This window comes from Coregonus clupeaformis, chromosome 1 (genome assembly GCF_020615455.1).
Source record: "Coregonus clupeaformis isolate EN_2021a chromosome 1, ASM2061545v1, whole genome shotgun sequence".
In the NCBI taxonomy this organism is placed as follows: Eukaryota; Metazoa; Chordata; class Actinopteri; order Salmoniformes; family Salmonidae; genus Coregonus; species Coregonus clupeaformis.
In genome coordinates this window covers 81567044-81589536 of record NC_059192.1, presented here as the reverse complement: position 1 = coordinate 81589536, position 22493 = coordinate 81567044, and the positions used below count along the sequence as shown (strand labels likewise).

Sequence of the window (22493 nt, the reverse complement as noted above, 5' to 3'; positions counted from 1 at the left end):
TCAATCTCTCCTCCACTTTGAGCCAGGAGAGATTGACATTCATATTATTAATGTTAGCTCTATGTTAACATCCAAGGGCCAGCCGTGCTGCCCTGTTCTGAGCCAATTGCAATTTCCCTCTTTGTGGCACCTGACCAAACGACTGAACAGTAGTCCAGGTGCGACAAAACTAGGGCCTGTTGATAGTGCTGTTAAGAAGGCAGAGCAGTGCTTTATTATGGACAGACTTCTTCCCATCTTAGCTACTGTTGTTTTGACCATGACAGTTTACAATCCAGGGTTACGCCAAGCAGTTTAGTCACCTCAACCTGCTCAATTTCCACATTATTCATTACAAGATTTAGTTGAGGTTTTTGAGGCATTGTCCCAAATACACTGCTTCTAGCTTTTGAAATATTTAGGATTAATTTATTCCTTGCCACTCAAGCAGTGGCATGTCGTTAGTAAAGATTGAAAAAAGTAAGGGGCCTAGACAGCTGCCCTGGGGAATTCCTGATTCTACCTGGATTATGTTGGAGAGGCTTCCATTAAAGAACACCCTCTGTGTTCTGTTTGACAGGTAACTCTTTATCCACAATATAGCAGGGGGTGTAAAGCCATAACACATACGTCTTTTCCAGCAGCAGACTATGATCGATAAAAAGCCACACTGAAGTCTAACAAAACAGACCCCACAATCTTTTTATCATCAATTTCTCTCAGCTAATCATCAGTCATTTGTGTAAGTGCTGTGTTTGTTAAATATCCTTCCCTATAAGCATGCTGAAAGTCTGTTGTCAATTTGTTTTCTCTAAAATAGCATTGTATCTGTCAAACACAATTTTTTCCAAAAGTTTACTAAGGGTTGGTAACAGGCTGATTGGTTGGCTATTTGAGCCAGTAGAGGGGGCTTTACTATTCTTAGATAGCGGAATGACTTTTGCTTCCCTCCAAGCCTGAGGGCACAGACTTTCTAGTAGGCTTGAATTAAAGACATGGAAAATAGGAGTGGCAATATCGTCCGCTATTATCCTCAGTAATTTTCCATCCAAGTTGTCAGACCCCGGTGGTTTGTCGTTGTTGATAGACAACAATCATTTTTTCACTTCTTCCACACTCACTTCACAGAATTCAAAATTACAATGCTTGTATTTCATAATTTGGTCAGATATACTTGGATGTGTAGTGTCAGTGTTTGTTGCTGGCATCTCATGCCTAAGTTTGCTAATCTTGCCAATGAAAAAATCATTAAATTAGTTGGCAATATTAGTGGGTTTTGTGATGAATGAGCCATCTGATTCAATGAATGATGGAGCTGAGTTTGCCTTTTTGCCCAAAATTTCATTTAAGGCGTTCCAAAGCTTTTTACAATCATTATTTATATAATTTATCTTTGTTTCATAGTATAGTTTTTTCTTCTTTTTATTCAGTTTAGTCACATGATTTCTCAATTTGCAGTACGTTTGCAAATCGGTTGTGCTGCCAGACTTATTTGCCATACCTTTTGCCCATCCCACTCAAGCATACCATTTTTCTATTACTCATCAATCCAAGGGAATTTAACCGTTTTTACAGTCATTTTCATAATGAGTGCATGCTTGTTAGTAACTGGAATAAGCAATTTCATAAATGTGTCAAGTGCAGCGTCTGGTTGCTCCTCATTACACACCACAGACCAGCAAATATTCTTTACATCATCAACATAAGAATCACAACAAAACTTATTGTATGACCTCTTATACACTATATTAGGCCCAGCCTTTGGAACTTTGGTGTGAAAGATGTGAAAGGCGACTGTACTTACAGTTTGGCCTTGAGGCCCCATCTCCCCTGCCGGCCCCAGCATTCCTTTCTCCCCCTGTTGAGGGTAAAACCACACACATTTATTACCATATATGAATCTAATGGAGAATTTTTTTTGTTTTGTTTTATTGGATAGTTCTGTCACCATTATTCCAAATTGGCCGTTTCTGCCCTCCGGGCCCTGTGGTCCTTGATAAGCCTTGAGAAGGGATAGATAATAGAACAGATCAGATACAGACAATAGATATGGTACACATTCCCTGGCTCATCATGTCTCATGAGGGGTATTTGACATGTTGCTGATACACGGTACACAAGGTCAAAGCATTACTGTAAACAGCAACATGGATGATAAAAGACTGTGAACCTACCTCTACTCCTATGTCACCATCTCTCCCGGGTAAACCAGGATCTCCAATAATGCCCTGTAGAGATATGTTGTTATTGGTGTTACTAAAGGTTTGCCAATGCTTGCTCATCTCTGAGATGAAATGTACATTTTAGTCCAAATAACTCACCTTTTGTCCAATGGTGCCATATCTTCCTTTTGCTCCTTGGGTACCCTGGTGTTGACAAACAAGTTGAATAATGAGACTGTTGGTATCACTGATATATGTCATTTCATTTGATATAGCAATATGTCAATTTCTAGTTCTACTGCATATGCAATATATATTGTTGTTGTTGGTGAATAATGTAAAGCGGAGGAACTGTTTGCATGTTTAGAAATGAGAGACGTGATGATGTGACAGACGTACAGGTTTGCCCTTTTCCCCAGCAGCTCCGGTCTCTCCAGGATCACCTACAACACCCTGTCAAGACATAGAACGTCAACGTCAAGACAAACCACATGTGGGATGAAAAACATATGTTTTTACCAATGTAAAACCTCTGTGGCTTCATTGATCCTGTTTATTTATTCTGTTTCACTGAAATGAGACCAACTTTACTTTCAATTCAAATCAAATCAAATTGTATTTGTCACATGCGCAGAATACAACGGGAGTAGACTTTACCAAGAAATGCTTGCTTACGAGCCCTTCGCAACGATGCAGAGGGGAAAACATTTAAAGTAACATAAGTGGAATAAAATACACAATAATGAAGCTATTGTCACACCCTGATCTGTTTCACCTGTCTTTGTGATTGTCTCCACCCCCCTCCAGGTGTCGCCCATCATCCCCATTATACCCAGTGTATTTATACCTGTGTTCTCTGTTTGTCTGTTGCCAGTTCGCTTTGTTTCGTCAAGCATACCAGCAGTTTTCCCCTTGCTCCTGTCTTTTCTAAAGTTCCTGTTTTCTAGTTTTCCCGGTTTTGACCATTCTGCCTGCCCTGACCCTGAGCCTGACTGCTGTTCTGTACCTTGTCACACCACCCTGGATTATTGACCTCTGCCTGCCCTGACCCTGAGACTGCCTGCCGTTCTGTACCTTTTGGACTCTGATCTGGATTACTGACCTCTGCCTGCCCTTGACCTGTCGTTTTGCCTGCCCACTGTTTTTGTAATAAACTTTTGTTACTTCGACACTGTCTGCATCTGGGTCTTCTCCTGAAACGTGATAGCTATATACAGGGAGGGCCAGTACCAGATCAATGTGCAGGGGTAAACGGTATTTGAGCTAGATATGTACAGTGCATTCGGAAATTATTTAGACCCTTTCCCTTTTTCCACATTTAAGTTACAGCCTAAATCTAAAATGTATTAAATAAATAAAAATCCTCATCAATCTACACACAATACCCAATAATGACTAAGTGAAAACAGGTTTGTAGAAATTTTAGCAAATGTACAAAAAATAAAATAAAAAATACCTTATTTACATAACTATTCAGACCCTTTGCTATGAGACTCGAAATTGAGCTCAGGTGCATCCTGTTTCCATTGAACATCCATAAGATGTTTCTACAACTTGATTGGAGTCCACCTGTGGTAAATTCAATTGATTGAACATGATTTGGAAAGGCACACATCTGTCTATATAAAGTCCCACAGTTGACAGTGCATGTCAGAGCAACAACCAAGCCATGAGGTCAATGGAATTGTCCGTAGAGCTCCGAGACAGGATTGTGTCGAGGCACAGATCTGGGGAAGGGTACCAAAAAATGTCTGCAGCATTAAAGATCCCCAAGAACACAGTGGCCTCCATCATTCTTAAATGGAAGAAGTTTGGAACCACCAAGACTCTTCCTAGAGCTGGCCGCCCGGCCAAACTGAGCAATGGGGGGAGAAGGTCCTTGGTCAGGGAGGTAACCAAGAACCCGATGGTCACTCTGATAGAGCTCCAGAGTTCCTCCGTGGAGATGGGAGAACCTTCCAGAAGGACAGCCATCTCTGCAGCACTCCACCAATCAGGCCTTTATGGTAGAGTGGCCAGACAGAAGCCACTCCTCAGTAAAAAGCACATGACAGCTCGCTTGGAGTTTTCCAAAAGGCACCTAAAGGACTCTCAGACCATAAGAAACAAGATTCCCTGGTCTGATGAAACAAAGATTGAACTCTTTGGCCTGAATGCCAAGCGTCACGTCTGGAGGAAACCTGGCACCATCCCTACGGTGAAGCATTGTGGTGGCAGCTTCATGCTGTGGGGATGTTTTTCAGTGGCAGGGACTGGGAGACTAGTCAGGGTCGAGGGAAAGATGAACGGAGCAAAGTACAGAGAGATCCTTGATAAAAACCTGCTCCAGAGCGCTCAGGACCTCAGACTGGGGCAAAGGTTCACCTTCCAACAGGACAACGACCCTAAGCACTCAGCCAAGACTATGCAGGAGTGGCTTCGGGACAAGTTTCTGAATGTCCTTGAGTGGCCCAGCCAGAGCCCGGACTTGAACCCGATCGAACATCTCTGGAGAGACCTGAAAATAACTGTGCCGCGATGCTCCCCATCCAACCTGACAGAGCTTGAGAGGATCTGCAGAGAAGAATGTGAGAAACTCCCCAAATACAGCTGTGCCAAGCTTGTAGTGTCATACCCAAGAAGACTTGAGGCTGTAATCGCTGCCAAAGCTGCTTCAACAAAGTACTGAGTAAAGGGTCTGAATACTTATATAAATGTGATATTTCCTTTCATCTTTTTTATACATTTGCAAAAATGTATAAAAACCTGTTTTTGTCATTATGGGTTATCATGTGTAGATTGGAAAAAGTCAAGGGGTCTGAATACTTTCCAAATGCACTGTATGTACATACATTTACACAATTTGTTCCTGTTTGTTGTGTCTGGAGATGTTTTAATATGTCACTAAGGACTTCTTCATCTACAGTGGAATTTGATGGACAGTACTTCCAGTAAACATCCTCACTGCCTTGTTAGCTGACCTGCAGATAGTCCTCCCACTAGGAAATCACTAGGGCTAAAAGTGCTACTGTTACTAACTCAATTTGTTGTGTCAAGCCTATTCCCAAACCTGGCCAGAGGTACTAATATTGTTTGTGCTGAATAAATTGTTTTGCCCACGCTACAGACGGCCGGTAATACATGACTAGTTAAGGCCCCTACTTTTGTGTAAAAAAATTGTTTTCATTATTATTATAAAAATCAGGGGGTGATGCCCCTACTTCCCGCGGCTATGATTATCATAACAAGTGGGGTTTACTTTGTGGACCCTCAACATACCTGCTTTCCCTGTGCCCCAACCGGTCCTTCAACACCGGAGGGCCCTTCTTCTCCCTACAAACAAGAATACAAGCATACAATATTATTGAAAATTAAATATTTCGTAGGAGAGAACATGGAGAAATAAGACTGTCTGGTGGATTAAATGATATTCACCTTCACTCCTGTATATCCTGGAATTCCTTCATATCCAAGTGGACCTGGATCTCCCTTCAAGAAGACAGATACATTAGTCAATGATGATAAAACCAATCACAATACTGCAATATGTGTCTCCCATCTTTAGAAGAACTTACAGTTTCTCCTTGTTCTCCGGTCTCACCCAGCTCTCCAGGTGACCCTTGAGTTCCCTGAAATCATCAAAACACCCAAATGAGACCCTCTTAATGTTCTATTACATAGTACAAGCACGACACTCAGGAACACACTCATTAAAAGTAGCAACTTTGTTACTTTTCAAATTGACTACATATGCTCGGAGCCATAATTATTCTATATATGGCTCTGCAATCTGCATATGCTGAGTTTGGCAGGCCAAACGGAAGCCTAGGGGATTTGAAGAGACCACATGCTCCATGACGAACCACAACACAACCTACCTTGAAGCCCCCGGCGCCTTGTAATCCCTTCAGACCTTTGGAACCTCTGTCGCCCTGAAACACAGCAGCTCGTTAGCACTCATCTGTCCTGTGACACCACTAACCAGCTAAAGAGATTATGGAAATGTATTCGATAGTGGATTACATCAAGGCCGTGAAGTCCTCTCATCCCTTTGTTTCCTTTGATTCCTTCAATGCCCTGAGGGAGACAGGTTGTTGTCATACACGTTTAATTAATTTTTTTAAACACAAACAAACATTGAAACAAAGGTGTTGACCTCTGAGGGTATGTCTTACCTTAGGGCCTGGCTCTCCAACATGGCCATAGTCACCTGTCTGGCCCATACCTCCCTGCAGCAGAAAAAACATGTAAAATTAGTTACAAAGGAGACTAGGGGAAGAAAGACAATGTGAGCTGTATAGCAAGCAGGTGGAAAACCAGATTATGCTAGATACACTACATGACCAAAGGTATGTGGACACCTGCTCGTCGAACATCTCATTCCAAAATCATGGCCATTAATATGAACATTGCTGCGGGGACTTGCTTCCATTCATCCACAAGAGCATTAGTGAAGTCGGGCACTAATGTTGGGCGAATAGGCCTGGCTCGCAGTCGGCTTTCCATTTCATCCCAAAGGTGTTCAATGCGGTTGAGGCCAGGGCTCTGTGCAGGCCAGTCAAGTTCTTCCACACCGATCTTGACAAACCATTTCTGTATGGACCTCGCTTTGTGCATGGGGGAATTGTCATGCTGGAACAGGAAAGGGCCTTCCCCAAACTGTTGCCACAAAGTTGGAAGCACAGAATCGTTTAGAATGTAATTGTATGCTGTAGCTTTAAGATTTCCCTTCACTGGAACTAAGGGGCCTAGCCCAAACCATGAAAAACAGCCCCAGACCATTATTCCTCCTCCACCGAACTTTATAGTTGGCACTATGCATTGGGGCAGGTAGCGTTCTCCTGGCACCCGCCAAACCCAGATTGATGAAGCGTGATTCATCACTCCAGAGAACGGGTTTCCACTGCTCCAGATTCCAATGGCGGTGAGCTTTACACCACACTAGCCGACGTTTGGTATTGCGCATAATGATCTTAGGCTTGTGTGCGGCTGCTCGGCCATGGAAACCCATTTCATGAAGCTCCCAACGAACAGTTTGTTCGAACAATTTAGCAGACGCTCTTATCCAGAGCGACTTACAGTTAGTGCATACATTATTTTTATACTGGCCCCCCGTGGGAATCGAACCCACAACCCTGGCGTTGCAAACGCCATGCTCTACCAACTGAGCTACCTCCCTGCCGGCCATTCCCTCCCCTACCCTGGACGACGCTGGGCCAATTGTGCGCCGCCCCATTGGTCTCCCGGTTGCGGCCGGCTACAGCAGAGCCTGGATTCGAACCAGGATCTCTAGTGGCACAGCTAGCACTGCGATGCAGTGCCTTAGACCACTGCACCACTCAGTAGTGAGTGTTGCAAACAAGGATGGGCGATTTTTACGTGCTACGCGTTTCAGCACTCGGCGGTCCTGTTCTGTGAGCTTGTGTGGCCTACCACTTCGCTACTGAGCCATTGTTACACCTAGATGTTTCCACTTCACAATAACAGCATTTACAGTTGACCGGGGCAGCTCTAGCAGGGCATAAATTTGACAAACTGACTTGCTGGAAAGGTGGCATTCAATGACGGTGCCACGTTGAAAGTCACTGAGCACTTCAGTAAGGCCATTCTACTGCCAATGTTTGTCTATGAAGATTGAATGGCTGTGTGCTCGATAATATACACCTGTCAGCAATGGGTGTGGCTGAAATAGGCGAATCCACTAATTTGAAGGGGTATCCACATACTTTTGTATATATACTGTATGTAATTCTAGTGAAATGTGCACCTGCGTTGTGCAGAACACGCAAGCTCACCTCAGGGACTTTCCTATTTTTCTGTTTTGCACAGTGTTCAAATCAAATCAAATCAAAGGTAATGGTCACATACACATGGTTAGCAGATGTTTATTGCGAGTGTAGCGAAATGCTTGAGCTTCTAGTTCCGACAGTGCAGCAATATCTAGCAAGTAATATCTAACAGTTCCATAACAAAAAACCTAATACACACAAATCTAAGTTCATGCAGAACCCCGCTTAGTCATGCAAAATCATATGACTGAACTTACAGTAATTAGATGTGAAATAATCAATTATGTCATGAGTGAACTACTGTAGAGCGGTGTATCACAGCCGTCCATGGTGACTGTTATACAGAAGTCTTGGCCAGTGGAATGTGGCTCTGACTGATGGTATAAGACAGACCAGACATCGGAGCAACACATTGGAGTTTCCCAATCTGTCAAGTGTGTGGGCATCACAGTAAGTTATATGGATTTCATTGTGGCCTTTGAATGGAATATACAATATCTATCCAAACACTTGAAGTTATCATAATAACCATAACATTTCCTTGGAGGAGTAGATGTTTACAGAAGGACGAAATCTGAACATGGGCTATTAGGGGTTTCTAGTAGTACATGATGACTATAATGATGTGTCAAATATTTACTTTAGACCGAAGATCTAAGTAGTGCGAGACAGGCTTAGCCCCTGAAACATGGAGTTAGCGTTAACACAGTGTAGGCCACAATTTATGACCCAAGGAAAGATGTGTCATAGCTAAGGGAAAATTGAACAACTTATTCTGGAAGTGTTTCCACACAGATGCCCACATCCTCACTCATATAAGACACTGTTTTGGCCTTTGAATTGGGGTTATTCCACTTAATCAACGAACTCCTTTGATCAAGACCAACAGTCCTCTATTCCATGGCACCAGTTTATTAACCATCTCACCTCAGATCACCCCATGCATAGTCAGCTGCTAAGAGGCTAACCTTGGAGACGCTAAACGCTTTATCCAGAAGCATGACCGTGAACTTTACAACTTTACTAATGGAAGGACCACCCACCCACCGGGATGGTCAGTTCATATATTGGAGCCAGGGAATGCCCTCCTTAGACGCCAGCGGGGGTGGCTGTAAACATGGTCGTGCTCTGTGACTTGCATACTGGCAGGGGGTGAGGGTTCCACTGAGTCACAGAAGGCAGATGTTGGCCTCCAACTGAGCTCCAGAAACAGCGTGTCCCCCTCATCTGCCTGTCTGTGAGTGAGTACCCAGCGTAGTCGTGTGTGTCTGTGTGTGTGCGTGTGTGTGTGAGAGCGAGCCTGTGTGTGTACGAGAGCGCATGTGTGTGTATGTGTGTAATGTGCGTAATATATGGGTCATTTTCACCCAGAGTCTCTCCAGACTAAAGGGCATGTTAAATGCCAAGCCAACAGCTCGTTTCTCATGTACAAGATACGTCCTCTCTTTGAAGACCCACTGCCAGCCTTGCACACTATTGGGCACATGTATTCAGCTCTCTGGGTTGGGTTTAAAAGACATTAAGCATTTTACATCCAGCATACCACTGAGAACTGGAGCTACATCAAAGAGGTAAATTAGTCATAACTCAGTCTCAATGGAAATAATCATGTCTACTGCCTGAAGCCTACAAGCAGGATTATGTTTGCATAGTCAAACATGTAATTGAATCCTGATGCAGTGAGTATGCCATGTCCTTTCATTAAACTGCTTACTAAACATTTTGTCCTCTGCTCTGCGTTGGATGGCTCTCTATTGTACTTTAAGGGGCGTTCTGTTCTCAACTCTCTCCAGTCCTCTGCCAATGACAAAGCATTCTTCCTGAGTGCTAAGTAAATGAAGGGCAGTAGTATGATGTTGATGACTACGATGACTATGATTAAAACAATTATGAAACAATGATTAATACGTATAAAAACATAGGAACCTACCGTAGCAAGTAATAAGTCATTCATTATTAGGCATTTGTAATAATGTTACACAACTGTCTGCTTTCACTGTGCGTGGGATTCAACACATTCAGATTCTATTAAGTATTCTATTAAGCATCTCCTAATGTTAAAGTGAAACCAGACAGTCTACGATCCTTTGCCATATTGATCTAAACCATTTCTCTTCCAATGCAGATAAGCCTTGGTATTGAAACATGTCAAATGGATCTTCCAGCACTCTGCCCTTCTATTACCACTTCTACTTCACATCCATTCTCGTGCGGGGCTCCCCAGGGACAGATGCACACGGCCTTCAGTAGTCCCAACGTGAGTGTGGGCCCAGTGTTTACCATTTCTAGGTGGCACTGCTTCTGCTCCTGTTTCCATCATACCGTTTCTCAGTTATGCTTCCGTTGCCGTTTTCCACAACTTCACTGCTGTCAAGCAAGAAGGGGTTGTCCTATTTCATCCTATTTCATCTAATGTCTGCATACTGTCAAATCTACAAAGACCAACAGAGAGCATACATTCTGAGTGACAATTACCACTTATTATTCTAAGTTGTTTACCCTCACCAAACACATTTCAACTCAACACTGTAGTGAGAACTATAATGAGTAAATGTCCTTACCCAGTTGCCTAGTCTTCCTGGCTCTCCTCTGTTGCCTGGGAGACCTCTGTGACCCTGCAGATGGAGACATACAGTGGTATTAGTTAGCATTAGCCTGGACCACAAGCAAGCCAAGTTGGCTCTCCAGCCTGGTCTCATCCTGTATGTGCTGTAACAAACTCTTTTACCTATCATTGCCAATGAACAAACAGCTCATGATTCAAAGCTGTGGTGCTGTAATAGGAAGTGTAATGGGCCTAGTAGTCACCTTTGGTCCTGGGGGCCCCTGGCTGCCAGGCTGTCCTTGCATACACGTACAGGTGGCCCTTCCTGCTGTCAGGCCAATTTCAGCATACCCTCCACACTGAATAGAATAGAATAGAATAGAACTTGATTAGTCCATCTGCAGGGACAGAAATTATTCTTATGATTGGTGCCCTACTCCCTAGACACACCACACAAACACACAGCACACATTTGGGAGGAGCACGTAGTCACTTCTATGGGAGACAATGAGAGAACAGGCTAGATTAAAAGACATCCTGTACTGTACGTATTGCTCAGTGAGGAACATGAACCCGCTGACAGTCGCACCCAACTCACCACACTGGAGAGCTCACAGCAGCCCTCTGAGTAGGCCTTCTCTGGATCACAGGACACATCCATCTGCTGGAGGTCTACCTACAGTACCAGGACACGAGATATTATGGTCAGTGTGCTTTCATATGAACGCTGAATTGACTGTGCTGCCTTGATCAATGTATACTACAACTGCAAAATACTGTAGGAAACCCAGCATGATTTGGTCTGAACAGCACAGAACTTACTGAGAGGGAGCGGTCTCCCACAGCCCTCTTCACAATGGAGGTGTAACCCTGGCGGATGATGGGTCTGGGATTGTCGATGGGCTCCACGCTCACCTCCTCGCAATCCACCAGCAACTTGACCTTATCGCCCTTGACCTGCAGCGCCAGCTTGTGCCACTCGCCGTTGAACAGCTTTTCCACCCGGTGGAATGTGCGCAGCATCTGGGTGCCACGGGGGCTGGTGTAGAAGAAGTCCAGAGAACGTATGTCGCCCTGGAAACGGAGGCCCACCTGTTCACGTCCATCAGTGTCGATGACCTGCCACAAGTTCCAGGACCTCTTGGCGGCGTCCTTCGTCACCTTAAATGTGGCAATGACGGAGTAGTCGGATGGCAGGCCATCGGGGTACACATCACTGTGGCACGACAATCATGGAGTATTAGGAGACACTGAACATAGTTCAAAACAATACATACTATTTTCATGTAGAACAAGCCCTGGCATTTGTAGTGCAATTTTATTTAGAATAAAATGATCAAATACTTTTGAAACAACACAATCAGTGTTGCACGGGCTTAACATTTGATAGCTTTTCCCACTGCTTTTAAACCTCTGCTTTTGGTTTCAAAGCCACCCTAGTTGGAAACTCTGAAACTGAAACTCAATCTACCAGTAATGTTTTCAATCACAGCAGGCCTGTTGCACAACATAATTGTATACACCCTCTTCTCTCCCTCTGTGGCTTCCTGCCAGGGCAAATCATTCCTGTTGCCTTTTTGATGCTGTACTTTGACATTTCACATAATTGTTTGTTTCCATGATTTGAATTTAATTTACAGTAACACACTTCTGCTTGTCGATATAAACATCTCTTAGTTTTCAGGCATTGAAAGTTCATTGATGACAGCTTTGCTGGCCACAACATAGAGAGGGAAAATACCAAACAAATAGATTAGCTACTGATGTTCAATGCCTCCCAGACAGCATAAATAACTGTGTATAGCCTATCTATACCAAGAAACTGTCAATGAGGGTTTGAGGATGGTTGGGGAAAACACTCCCCTATTGCAATTTAACGATGATGTCTTTATTTCCAAAGGAAACCCTGGATGATAGGCTAATACACTTTAACTAATCATAATGCATTTTGACCAACAACACATCATTATGCTAATCAACAAACGAGTCAACTACTATATTCATCCATTGTGATAACTGAATGAATTCCAGTGGTGTTCCACCTACTGTCCATTGGTGAACATCAAGTGCTGAAGCAAAGGCACATTTGGAGGTTTCCGTGCAGGAGAGGAAATCAAATATATTGTTTGGAAGTGGGCATAATTACACTGAGTGGAAAAACTGTGGAAACCCCATTGGCAAAGGAGCAGTGCAGAGAAGAAACGTAGCTCAATACACGTCGCTATTAACGTCTCATTTGGGTGCATGGTGCTAGCTCATGTTGACTAGCTCACATGGGGGGAAAGTAGGACACCTTAAGATCATCCAAATGCACTCTAGCAAACTTCAGACGGGCCTGGACATGTACTGGCTTAAGCAGGGGGACACGTCTGGCACTGCAGGATTTGAGTCCCTGGCGGCGTAGTGTGTTACTGATGGTAGGCTTTGTTACTTTGGTCCCAGCTCTCTGCAGGTCATTCACTAGGTCCCCCTGTGTGGTTCTGGGATTTTGCTCACCGTTCTTGTGATCATTTTGACCCCACGGGGTGAGATCTTGCGTGGAGCCCCAGATCGAGGGGAGATTATCAGTGGTCTTGTATGTCTTCCATTTCCTAATAATTGCTCCCACAGTTGATTTCTTCAAACCAAGCTGCTTACCTATTGCAGATTCAGTCTTCCCAGCCTGGTGCAGGTCTACAATTTTGTTTCTGGTGTCCTTTGACAGCTCTTTGGTCTTGGCCATAGTGGAGTTTGGAGTGTGACTGTTTGAGGTTGTGGACAGGTGTCTTTTATACTGATAACAAGTTCAAACAGGTGCCATTAATACAGGTAACGAGTGGAGGACAGAGGAGCCTCTTAAAGAAGAAGTTACAGGTCTGTGAGAGCCAGAAATCTTGCTTGTTTGTAGGTGACCAAATACTTATTTTCCACCATAATTTGCAAATAAATTCATTAAAAATCCTACAATTTGTCTGTCATAGTTGACGTGTACCTATGATGAAAATTACAGGCCTCTCTCATCTTTTTAAGTGGGAGAACTTGCACAATTGGTGGCTGACTAAATACTTTTTTTCCCCACTGTAATTATTCACCGTCAGTGAGGAGGAATGACAATAAAGTGTGGGCGCTGGGTCTCGTTCAGGAGGATGCAACATACTGGAAATATTATAAATAAAGCTAATATGATGACTTACTCTACATGTCAGTGAGGCATGTCTATTCTATAACAACATGTTTCTAAAGTTCCACAATGTTGTGCCCCATGTCTATTGGATTCTTTGCTTGTATAACTATTTTTAACTCTTCCCCCTCCCCTTTTCCCTTACACTTTGATTGATTACTTTTATCTGTACATTTGTGCCTTTTTATTTATGTAATTATTTTAATTATGTGTGTTAAGTGTGTATATCAGGAAAATTCAGCTGAGGACCACTTTGGAAATAAGTGTTTTCCTGTGTTATCATGTGTTATCCTCTGAGAATCAAATGCACATCTTGACATTTAAATGTGCATGCAGACAGTACCTCATGGTTTTGCGTAGGTGGATGGCAGGGTTCACACGGTAGGCCACTGAATCAGGTTCAGATCCGTCTACTTTCCTCACCCCTTTGGACTTAGACACCCGGAACTCCTCTAGCATGTCATAACCTCAGAGTAAAAACACGCAGCTCAGTTTTTCAGAAATGTGATGTTCATAGTGTTGAAGTGTTAAAGTAAGGCAGTAAATGATGAGGATCTGGATGCATTTTTAGACATGAAACACGTTATTTGAAAAAGTCACACAGTAAAAAAAAAAGTGATCTATCGCAAAATAAGATCAATCAAACAATGATTATTGGTATTCATGCTACTGGTATTCAACAGCATCAAACTTTTTCAATCTAATGTTTTGTGAAATAGTTATTTGTTCAATCAGTGTTGATTTGCAGTAACTATAACAAAGAACAGTGTAATTGATTACACACTACAAAATGTCATTACACTTGGCACAACATTAATTCAGTTGACTCTCATGATTCTCACTCCCACAGTTGAAGGATGTCATATTTCCTCATTCTATGAGTGTCATTTAATTCAGAAAATGGGAAGTTTGGATGTTTTTGACTTCACAGTAACGTAAGTTGGTTTTAGTAGTGGTCCATTCTGTTAAGCCAAAATCACAGACTGACACAGGAACTACTCAAGAGGGGAAGGATGTGCGAGCTTCTGAGAGTGTTATGGTTTTATGTACCAGTGGTGCCACCTGCTGGTCATACAGAAATAGAAAATCAAATTATATTGCATTGCATGGAACAGTGTTCATAAATTCCCACGCCAACCAACTTTGCCAATGTTGGAAAGAAAGAAAAACTAGACACAGACTTGAGAAAAGCTGAAAATCAATCAAGCACTATTATTAGAACCTCAATAAACAGCAAAAGAAAACAAAGGCATTTTATGGTACTTACTTGGTAATTCCTGGCATTTGGTCAATCCAAAGAAAGCTAGAAGCACTGGGAAAACTAGCAGTTCTTTCAAGGCTGGCATTTTCAAAATGTGATGGGCCAGGGATTATAAGCACCTGCAAAAGTAAAATAAGCAAAGCTCTAAGATCAAGGAAATATCATTTAAATGTTACAAATTTTTCCCAATTATCTATAGTGAGGAACAGTGCACTGTTTTACTTTATGTAAAATTGGTAGGATTAGGCCTATTGTAATCAAATGCAAATAAAAAATACTCAACAATAAAAGAACAGTAGCCTACAGTACTCCATCAATAATAGAAATAACAGCATTCTGGGCTCCTGAGTGTGGCAACGGTCTAAGGCACTGCATCTCAGTGCTTGAGGCGTCACTACAGACCCCCTGGTTCGATTCCAGGCTGTATCACAACCGGCCGTGATTGGGAGTCCCATAGGGCGGCGCACAAGTGGTCCGGGTTTGGCCGGTGTAGGCCTTCATTGTAAATAAGAATTTGTTCTTAACTGACTTGCCTAGTTAAATAAAATAAAAATTCTATAAGAAATGTTGATTACACATAAACACAATAATATAATGTCAGACATATTTATGTAGGTCTATAAATCATGTAAAAATGATGTACTTTTCCATCTGGAATTATATTATGTCCGAAAATAATATGAAATCCAATCAGGCAATTGGTCAGAAAAGTGTCTATAATAACTTAGTCACAGTTAACGGTATCGAAGGAGTCACATATTTATTAATTAACCGTAAAGAAATTCAACATCAACTTCACGATGTCAAAAGAAGATTATCCCAACAAATAAAATCATACAATATCAAATCATGTTCACGTGTGCTCATATCTCTACCATTGAATAGAATTTAGATATTTCATTTCGTCCAAAAAAAGTAGGCTAAAGTTAATTTGGTTCTTCGACATTTTGTTCCCATAAAACTGTATTCATTATGAGATCCAAAACCGGTACAGTAGAATCTACTTTACTGAATTGATGGAGTTATTATCTTAGCCTACTCTTAAGTCAGACAAATTACACTTTTAATTAGATGCCAGTAATATTGATCCACAATAAATCGATGGCTTATTGATGGAGCAGTGGTTATCCTAGCAAATAGTTTCCACCACACACAAAACCCACCATCATATTTCAATTAAATTATTATAAAATCGAAATATACATATATATGAATGTAGACAATATTGTAAAAATCACTCACATATTCCAGAAAACGAGGCCCCGATGTGGACTGCTTTCGGTTCCTTTACAGTTCCCGCAGTGAGGATATAACCAATTTTAAAGTGGCATCCCTAGGCCAAACCATGCCTTAAACAGTAGGACCATTCAGTCTGATAGTGGCGGGTCTCAGGAAGACCTGACCCTTCCTTGCGCTCCACTCTACCTTCGGTCCCCAGGGGATCTGATCTCTCCCGTAGGCCTGTCTCGTCTGCTGAAACACACTTCACTGCAAGGAGAACGCTCAGGACAACCATTCAATTCTTCTTTCCTTTTTTACACACGTTAGGAGCACAAGCAAATTTAAATTATATAATTTTGATGCATTATTGATTGGGATGGGATAAAATAGACTGAATTTAATTTGCAAGGAGCACGGTAGCCTATCCTTTCCTACACCTGTCATCTCCTCTGAAGCCTCCCTTATTCAGCAATAAATAGGTACATTTTTGTTTTCATATTAACTTGTCACAGTTCACATACGTATATTCATTATTTTATGCTACTTTTATAGTCATACTTTTATCAACTAAAACGTGAAACAATTTTTGGTTAGGTGACCCGCTTCCCAGGACAGTCAGTTGCTGTCCCGATTTCCACTGGTAGAAACCTGTAGTATGTCGCGGCCACGCGCGAAGAGCGCTCTGCAAACATTCCCCGCGCAGAGAATGGTGGCACTGGGAATACCATTAACCCAAAACCCGTAGAACACTGCACTGAACCTGGGCATGTAGCCTATGGAGGGTATCTTAGGCCACTGGGGTCTAAAATAAAATTTTAGTTGGATTGGTCAAATATACCCTGGCTCTAAATGTACGTTTTTTTTGTGGCATTAAAGGCACCGTCTGTACATGTTATGTTATTAATTTCAAAAAATATATAACCCAGTTATCTGCTCAACATTTATGATGATCCACAGATAGTATGGGCTGCCTGTAGGCTATAGGCCCATTATTGAGACAAACTTACATTTTACATTTTATATTTTAGTCATTTAGCAGACGCTCTTATCCAGAGCGACTTACAGTTAGTGAGTGCATACCTTTTTTTTCTTCATACTTGTCTCTAACTTGACATTTATGGGATGAGCACCATTATCACAGCTTTTACACAGCTTTTAAATTTGAAAGAGATAAAAGTTTCTATGATCTGAGAGATTCGGAAGGCGATGGAGTGATCTGTAAGAAACACATAGGTAGACCATGTTGAAATGTAACAATACAGTTCAAGTTTCCAAATTTTCTAAAATTCAAGGTTTCTGGGGTGAAACTGTATCACCTGCTCAACTGTAGTTGTCCTATTCAAAGAGCTCAAGTAGCCTATATATCATATAACAACACAAGGAGACATCACTGGACTTTATGAAATACTTCCCATTTCTATATGATGCTAGATTCCTTTTGCCTCCCTTTGTCTCTCCGCTGCATCCTATTGGGTCAATCTACAGAAATTATACATTGTACTGTAATAATAATAATGTATAACATCATATAAAAAAAACAGACAATTATGTGTCCCATGTCAGTATACCATGGTAGCTTTCTGCTAGCAGATTTATTACAAAACGTTAACAGCGATCCTTTCCACTCTAGCAAAATGAACCATACACTGACATGATGAATGCACTAAAGAATGTCTACTCAGGGCCCGGGGAGGCCAATGTTCAAGGTAAAATGGCACACATCGCTGTAAGTTCACCAAACAAAACAGTACTACCTAAGGTAAGGTGGAGTACTTTAAAGCCTGGATATTGAGGGATTTCTGCGTGAACTTGCCTTCAACAGTCTTCTCAGTCAGAACATAATTATTTGCAGTGTTTACTATGTGGTAGGCTACGTGTATATTGTCTTTCCCTTTAAATGCATTTTGGCAGTACATCATTGCACTTTAAATACATAATAGATAATTGAGGTGTCCCACAGGGTAGCGTGATGCACTGTCTGTCACACGTATGTCAGCATACAGAACATTCAGTAACTCTCTCAGAGTACAATGCTGTGTGTTACCATTCATTAGTGTGTCAAATTGTTAGTTGACCATACACTGTAGTCTTTTCCATGTATTTTTTTTCTTTTCAGTTTTTTTAACCTCTTCAGGTTTAGCGTCAATAAAATAAAATAATCATAATAATTTGACATTATTCACATAAAATAAAATACATTAAGACAAACACAAGGCCATTGGCATTCCATTCTCACTTAACAATAACATTTTTTTCTATCTCAACAGAATATTTTACATCTTCACAACACTTTAAATAATCAACAAATAATCAACACGCCAGTCTCTATTGTCACTTTGGGCCAACGTGGCTCCTGTGGTTGTCTCAAGACCGCTGACTATCTCTTGGAGGTCTTGGCCAGTTTGCTGGGGGTCGACCTTCTTTGAGGAGTGGGGATTTTGGAGGGCTTGCCTCCTTGTTGACGTGACGACGAGCGGGGTGTGGCCCGACTGGTGTCCCCCACCGTCTCCGATGTGTCAGAGCACACCGATGCGATATCCGAGATGTCGAAGTCTGAAGCGTCGCTTCCCCTCCGGCTGCTCCCTCGGCTGCCTGCTTTACTTCCAGGTCGGCTGCCAGGCCTTCTCGATTCTGGGGGGCAAAAGATTCCGATTCCGGTTATTGTTAAGGTTACAGCGACTGGCAACTTTAATAGCAGAGCCGAAGAGCAGAGCCCTTTAGCAGACAGGAAGCAGTCACTGCTTTTTCAAAAGGATGCTCTACTCACCAAACCCTATCGCCTGTCCCCGTGCTTTCATCACAGCAGCATTGATCAGGGTTCCCTGCTCTTCTCCCGACTGGAACCCTTTTCCTGACAAGTATCCAGGGAGCCGCAGTTTGCTTCCCTGTATCGGAGTGCTCTGCAAAAGACAGAGCATTTGTTGGCATTTTTCTGTATGTTTACAAACAAATAGCTAGCTACACAATGGTAAAATCACAGAACAAGACAATACTGTCTTCTGTGTTTGAGTTGATTCTCTAGTCTAGTACATTGACTCTTTCGAACACTGGTAATTCTTCTCTAACTAGCATGTTATGCAATGTGGCATTCTGATGAAATCTGATCAAATCCCAGGGACATCCAATGTAAGGGGTTATTGTGTTGAATGAAAAGTTGATGTACTGTATGATGTTTCAGTAACAACCTAAATCTGTACAGTGGATTAACAGATAAACAGTTCAACATGCAACACAGAACAGCGGTTGAGTTCTTAGTTTGAGTTAGTTAGAGATGGTTTTTGACAACAGAAAGAATGTTCCACCACGATCCCCAGTTAGTACTTTAAAGCATTAAAATGAAAAACCCAACTGAAATCGGCCTCTAATAGACAACAAATATACAGTTTATGTACTCCCTTCAATCACAATTTGCTCCCTACACCTCCCCCTTGGCCTTAACACTTTGATGCTAGCAGATCTGTAAGGTGGAAGCAAATATGGTGGAAGCTCCAACAGCTACACAGTTTATACCTATCCAGACCCTTTAGATCATGGTGCTCAAACTTTTGGGCTTGGTTATTTATTTAGACATTTAAAATGTAAACAATATATTTTTAGGGTCTTGAAACAATAACTTTTTTGAAAGTAATCATGAAATTGCAATTCAAACATTAATCCGATCGTAGCCATATAACTTGACACCTAACAACACATTCTGATTACCAATATTAAAGATGTATAAAACATTTGATCATTGTAGCATTTCTATGTTCATCGGGCTACTAACCTGAATAATGTTTTGGGAAAATGTTGCAGTTTTAAAGCACATTTTCTGCAATTCTACACATTTTCCAAGGGGCAGAGGGAAAATGTAGCAGTTTTAATGCCTTTAACATTTTGCCATGACCAGTGGTGGAAAAAGTACCCAATTGTCATAATTGAGTAAAAGTAAAGATTCCTTAATAGAAAATGACTCAAGTAAAAGTCAGTAAAATACTGCTTGAGTAAAAGTATTTGGTTTTAAATATACTTAAGTATCAAAAGTAAATGTAATTGCAGAAATATACTTAAGTATCAAAAGTAAAAGTAAAAGTATAATCATTTCAAATTGCTTATATTAAGCAAACCAGACGGCACAATTTTCTTGTTTTTTATTTATCTACGGATAGCCAGGGGCACAATCCAACACTGAGACATCATCTACAAACAAAGCATTTGTGTTTAGTGAGTCTGCCAGATCAGAGGCAGTAGGGATGACCAGGGATGTATGAATTGGACAATATTCCTGTCCTGCTAAGCATTCAAAATGTAAGGAGTACTTTTGTGTGTCAGGGAAAATGTATGGAGTAAAAGGTACATTATTTTATTTAGGAATGTAGTGAAGTAAAAGTAAAAGTTGTCAAAAATATCAATAGTAAAGTACAAATACACACAAAAACTACTTAAGTAGTACTTTAAAGTATTTTTACTTAAGTCCTTTACACCACTGGCCATGACTTATGTCATGTTCATATGATATCTGAGTGAGAGTGATTAACAAAATCAAATGTGGGCCCCCTGGAGGTCAGGACCCCTGGGCACATGCCTTGGGTGCCTGGTCAGTAATTTGACCATGATTACTACAAGGTTTAGATAGCTAACTTGCTAACTTACCTAGCAATCTATAAAATGTTAGCTGACATGGGCTAATTGATTGACCGTCAATAGCTATGTTTCAATTAACATGTCCAGTGATTTTTTGTCGACATTAGAAAGTTCGCATAGAAAATAGATGTGACAATTGCCTGCTAGGGTGCGTTTCCATTTAACTATCTTGTGTCGATAAAAACTGCTGAATGTAATGACGTCACACCAAAAACCTACAGTGTCAAATAAAAATGTAGTGGTTGAAGTGTTTCCGTTACCCGCATTGCGCATTAATAAATTGGCGACAGCTGTATGCCCTCCCACCTATCTGTTTCATGACTCAGATATTGCGCGAAAGCCAGCATGGATGGAATGCAATAAATGAGTTATTTTTGCAACATTCTAATAATTCTCATGTGCCTAACGTATCGCCACGGCTTTCTAGGCTAGTCCGTGCCATGGTGAAACTTGCACTCCTGTAGATCTGAAATAATTGGATGGTGAAACTTGTCAGCCAATCAGAATAGCAAGGCGAAGCAATTCAGGCATTCTTGAATTCAGGACAAACATTATTTTTATAGTTGAGAAAATTCATTTTGCAAGCAGTAGGCTAGGCATTTAGAATTAAAGCTGCAATGTGCAACTTTGTTTTTGTTATAGAGCTGTCATTATCATTGAAAGAAAGTCTTGTAAGATCTGTTCTATGTGCGCTGTTTCTATGCTTCCTGTTCTTAAGTTTAGTTTTTATTGTCTTTTACTTTCGGATTTGTTCACCAGCATCAAACAACTGAAAATACCATATTTTTGGTTATGGAAAATATATTTCACAGCTGTTTAGATGGTAAAATGACTCTCTACACTATACTTGCTTGTTTTGTCACATAAACTGAAATTAGGCGAACTATTAGAATTTTAGCAACCAGGAAATGGCTGAGCGATTTCTGCATAGCGCATCTTTAAATGTGGAGTGGAAGTTATAGCTATGTCACGTGCCCCCCCCATTTATTCGAAAAACACAGTTTCCATCATCATTTGTAGTTGTCGAACGGATGAAAATGTTGTCAATCTTTAGAAAATGTCTCCTATGTGACTGTCATAACAAGAGGAAAACTGCAGATGCACTTCCACATTTCGAAATTGCACATTGTGTATTCTACTATGTCATTTGTCAATAGTAAGTTGACTTCCTTTTCTCTTTCTCTCTTGTCAGGGTTTGGTTGGCCCTGCTTTAGATATTCAATTATTGTGACGTTAGGGCCAAGGGGAAGGGGTAGGGCTATCTAAGTAGTTATTAGTGTAAAAATCCACTTTATTTCCTTTTTCCTTTTACTCAGACACTATACATTTCAGTTAGATGGTATAGTAGGAGGCAGTAGTTGTTAGGTTCAGAGCTCTGGAGCGTTCCAGACCCTGTTGATTCACTATACCTCGGAGGATGAACCTTGGCTCTCAAAGGAGTCTGATGATTTAAGAGGAGTGGAGGGTTTGCTGTTTGTCAGCCAGGGTTTATCATAATTGCGGGTTATGTGTTGGGGAGTCTGGGGGAATAATGGCAAATCAAACACACAAACACAGGGATTCAGATGGAGAAATCAACAACTAAAAGGAGCACAGGTAGACTAAATGAAGAGCTATGATATGACAAAACAAAGGAATAATCTAAATATATCAGAAAACAAAAAACAACATATATAAACATATGATAATAATAATAATAAAATAAACAAATGAAAAATCATAGATATGGCTGGGAGCATATGGGGAATGGCAGACAAACCAACACACACCGTTT

General features: G+C 41.4%; 2 protein-coding genes across 2 annotated transcripts in view; both read right to left on the bottom strand.

Moving 5' to 3' along the window:
• The window catches only part of LOC121575083 (collagen alpha-3(IX) chain-like), a 29431-nt gene extending 13082 nt beyond the window's left edge, over positions 1-16349 (bottom strand). Inside the window, exons 1-18 of the mRNA XM_041887916.2 lie at positions 16118-16349; positions 14882-14994; positions 13958-14081; positions 11277-11670; positions 11053-11130; positions 10718-10813; positions 10471-10524; positions 6296-6349; positions 6144-6197; positions 5999-6052; positions 5696-5749; positions 5556-5609; positions 5400-5453; positions 2541-2594; positions 2301-2345; positions 2154-2207; positions 1928-1981; positions 1784-1837 (exon numbers count right to left, since the gene is read on the bottom strand). Of these exons, the coding sequence (XP_041743850.2) occupies positions 1784-1837; positions 1928-1981; positions 2154-2207; positions 2301-2345; positions 2541-2594; positions 5400-5453; positions 5556-5609; positions 5696-5749; positions 5999-6052; positions 6144-6197; positions 6296-6349; positions 10471-10524; positions 10718-10813; positions 11053-11130; positions 11277-11670; positions 13958-14081; positions 14882-14960 (1410 nt within the window). The 5' untranslated portion in view covers positions 14961-14994; positions 16118-16349. The remainder of the gene's footprint in view (positions 1-1783; positions 1838-1927; positions 1982-2153; positions 2208-2300; positions 2346-2540; positions 2595-5399; positions 5454-5555; positions 5610-5695; positions 5750-5998; positions 6053-6143; positions 6198-6295; positions 6350-10470; positions 10525-10717; positions 10814-11052; positions 11131-11276; positions 11671-13957; positions 14082-14881; positions 14995-16117) is intronic.
• A 1306-nt stretch (positions 16350-17655) lies between these two features.
• dst (dystonin) overlaps positions 17656-22493 on the bottom strand; it is a 193936-nt gene continuing 189098 nt past the window's right edge. Inside the window, 3 exon segments of the mRNA XM_045222968.1 lie at positions 17656-18727; positions 18864-18996; positions 22129-22239. Coding sequence (XP_045078903.1) covers positions 18474-18727; positions 18864-18996; positions 22129-22239 — 498 coding nt within the window. The 3' untranslated portion in view covers positions 17656-18473.